At 38.0% G+C, this 2950-nt stretch overlaps 1 protein-coding gene across 1 annotated transcript; it reads right to left on the reverse strand.

The window, feature by feature from the left end:
* Positions 1 to 425: 425 nt before the first annotated feature.
* LOC133663810 (trace amine-associated receptor 13c-like) lies at positions 426 to 1594 on the reverse strand. The gene is made up of 2 exons (XM_062068513.1): positions 1422 to 1594; positions 426 to 1239 (listed from the first exon to the last, which is right to left on the reverse strand). The coding sequence occupies exons 1-2, from the start codon at positions 1592 to 1594 to the stop codon at positions 426 to 428; spliced, it is 987 nt and encodes a 328-aa protein (XP_061924497.1).
* Between the last annotated feature and the right edge of the window lie 1356 nt (positions 1595 to 2950).

Consider the following 2950-nt stretch of genomic DNA (forward strand, 5'->3'; position numbering starts at 1 on the left):
TCACGATTGTACATACAGTACTTACTAAACATAATATATATTCCGCCAATAATTTAAATATATATATATATATATATATATTTGTGTATATATATATATATGTTTGTATATATATATAGTGTATGTGTGTGTGTGTGTGTGTGTGCACTTTATGCAATGTCTTACATTGAGCAGAGGTTAGTGATGATGAGCAATTTTGATATTGAATGATGGCTCCACATTTCAATGTCATATTTATTATCATGTAATAAGGCTGTTTACGTATTGACAAAATAGGAAAGATCTTCTAAACCTTTCCTAATTGGGCATTTCAGTACAGTAAGTAACAATTAAGCAAAAGTCAAGTCCTGTCAGTGTTAATCCTCAGAAGAAACAAATAAGCAGAATAATGAAGTTTCATATTTTGATGTTGCATAGATGTTTTTTTACAGTATGTTGTCCCCCCTGGAGCCAGGCTGCAGTATGTGCAGAGTGAAAATGTGTCTTATAGCTCTTCTAAACCAAGGATAAAACAAGGCATATATCAACGGATTTAAACAGGAGTTAAAATCATACAGATACGGAGCATAGCTTGCAAATGAAGACATTATTTTGTTGTCACCTGCAAGAGAAACACTGTAATACGGACAGAGACACACAATGAATACAAAGACAAGGACACTAAGAGTCCTGGCTGCTTTCAACTCAGATTTCTTTGCTTTTACTGTGACCGAATGTGGTTTGACTGATGTAACATGAGAGCGCATGGCTCGGGCCTGAGACGCAGCAACCATAAACACTCTCATGTACAGAGTGATGATGATGCTGAGAGGGAGAATGAAGACCATAACAAGGTCAATAATCCCACCTTCGAAGTCTATACCAATAACACACTCTCCATAGCAGGAATTAGACTTTCCAGGATGAGTCAGACCTTCTTTCAAAATGATTCTACAGAGGAGAAAAGCAAAGAACCAACAAAAACAAACACAAAGTCGAATTATTTTTAAAGTGACTCTGGTGTTATAATGCAGAGGATCACAAATAGCCACATAACGGTCGGCTGATATCAGCACCATGTTCCCCACTGAGACAGAAGTCAGTGAGACAGTTACGTAGAACCACAAAGAACAAAGAACATCGCCAAGGGTCCAGCAGGATGTCCTCATTAAGATCTCAATCGGCATCACCAGGAGGCCCACCAGAATGTCAGATACAGCAAGAGACAGGAGAAGGACGTTGGTGGGAGTGTGGAGCTGCCTGTAAAATAGACAAAATATTAAAGACAACAGATTCCTTAATGGACAAAACTGTGTTAACAAAACAAATCAACAGAGACATTAGCGTAAGGACACAGTGACAAACATTATGCACAATGACAGATCATAAACTACATGCAGGACACTTTCGGGAAAATGTGAGCCTTTAAAAATAATATGTGCCTGAAAAAGGAGATTGAGATGATGACCAGCAGGTTGAGAATCACAATGGAGATGCAGATGATCGCCAGAAAAACATTTAAAAGAACACCTTCAGACCAATGAGAGGCGGGCTTCCTGCAGGAAATATTGATGAGTTGTGGAAAGCAGAGCTGTGATAGATCCTCCTTCTCCATCATCAAGAGGAAGAGACAAATGGTCTTTGTTGTACATCTGATTTAAGCGTTCAAATGTCTTCGTCCAATCCATTGTACCACCCACGTAAGCAAACCTTATTGGGCCAAAGTTTTCCACAAATCAGCGTTCTCGTCCTTGTGGGGGTTCACGTTTGTATTAATTTTTTTGCAGAATTGTTACAAGTCAGAATTCGATTACAAATGAATACAGGTGGTGGTCAAGCTGGCTCTGTTTTCAATAGGTACTCGGCGCCATTTAGTTTTTTCTTGAAGAAAAAAATGCCATATACTGTTTTCGGCTGTACAAACCGGTTGAATCACGGAAAGGACAAACGTTAATGCAGAGTTTCTCGAGAGGTAATTAAAAAGGGCGGAATAGTGCAACATTTTACGAAACTACGACGAGAAAAGCAGCTCACACTCCAGTCCAAGGGAGCAGAGTCAAAGAATGCATACATTTACAGTGACCACTTTGTTAAATGTTTGTTTGATGAACTCAGAGCTGGGTAGTAACACGCTACATTTACTCCGTTACATTTACTTAGGTAACTTTTTGTAAAAATTGTAATTGTCAGTGTTATTTAAATATTTTTGTGAAGAAGACACGCTACTTGTACACCATTACGTTAAGTTTAATTCCGATCGTTACATTTATTTATATTATTATTATTAATAATCTATTGATTAAGACTTGCAAAAACAAATTAATTTTGTCATCGAGCCTTTTTCCGGCAGGCACTGTCACATGACTCTGTTTTGCCAATCCAAGGTAAGCTTTAGTGACGTTGGACTTAATTTCACCAATCAAACGGAGCCTCACGGTGGGAATCCAATCAGAACTACAACTACTGAGACACGGTGTTTGGATTTTTCACCGGGAAACAAGACTATATTTATATTACGATAAACGTTAATAATGATGACGGCAGCAAAACTCCCGACGTTATTATTACCTTTATAAATTAAAATGATGTACAAAACCCAAAACCAGTGAAGTTGGCACGTTGTGTAAATCGTAAATTAAAACCGAATACAATTATTTGCTAATCTTTTTCAACCTATAATCAATTAAATAGACTGCAAAGACAAGTTACTTAACGTTCGAACTGGAAAACTTTATTTTTTGCAAATATTAGCTCATTTGGAATTTGATGCCTGCAACATGTTTCAAAAAAGCTGGCACAAGTGGCAAAAAAGACTGACAAAGTTGAGGAATGCTCATCAAACACTTATTTGGAACATCCCACAGGTGAACAGGTGGGTTCCATGATTGGGAATCTGGAGAAACCACTGCACATAAGCAGCTAAGCCCGTGACCTTCGATCCCTCAGGCGGTACTGCATCAAAAACCGACAT

The sequence above is a fragment of the Entelurus aequoreus genome, linkage group LG13 (genome assembly GCF_033978785.1).
Source record: "Entelurus aequoreus isolate RoL-2023_Sb linkage group LG13, RoL_Eaeq_v1.1, whole genome shotgun sequence".
NCBI lineage: Eukaryota > Metazoa > Chordata > Actinopteri > Syngnathiformes > Syngnathidae > Entelurus > Entelurus aequoreus.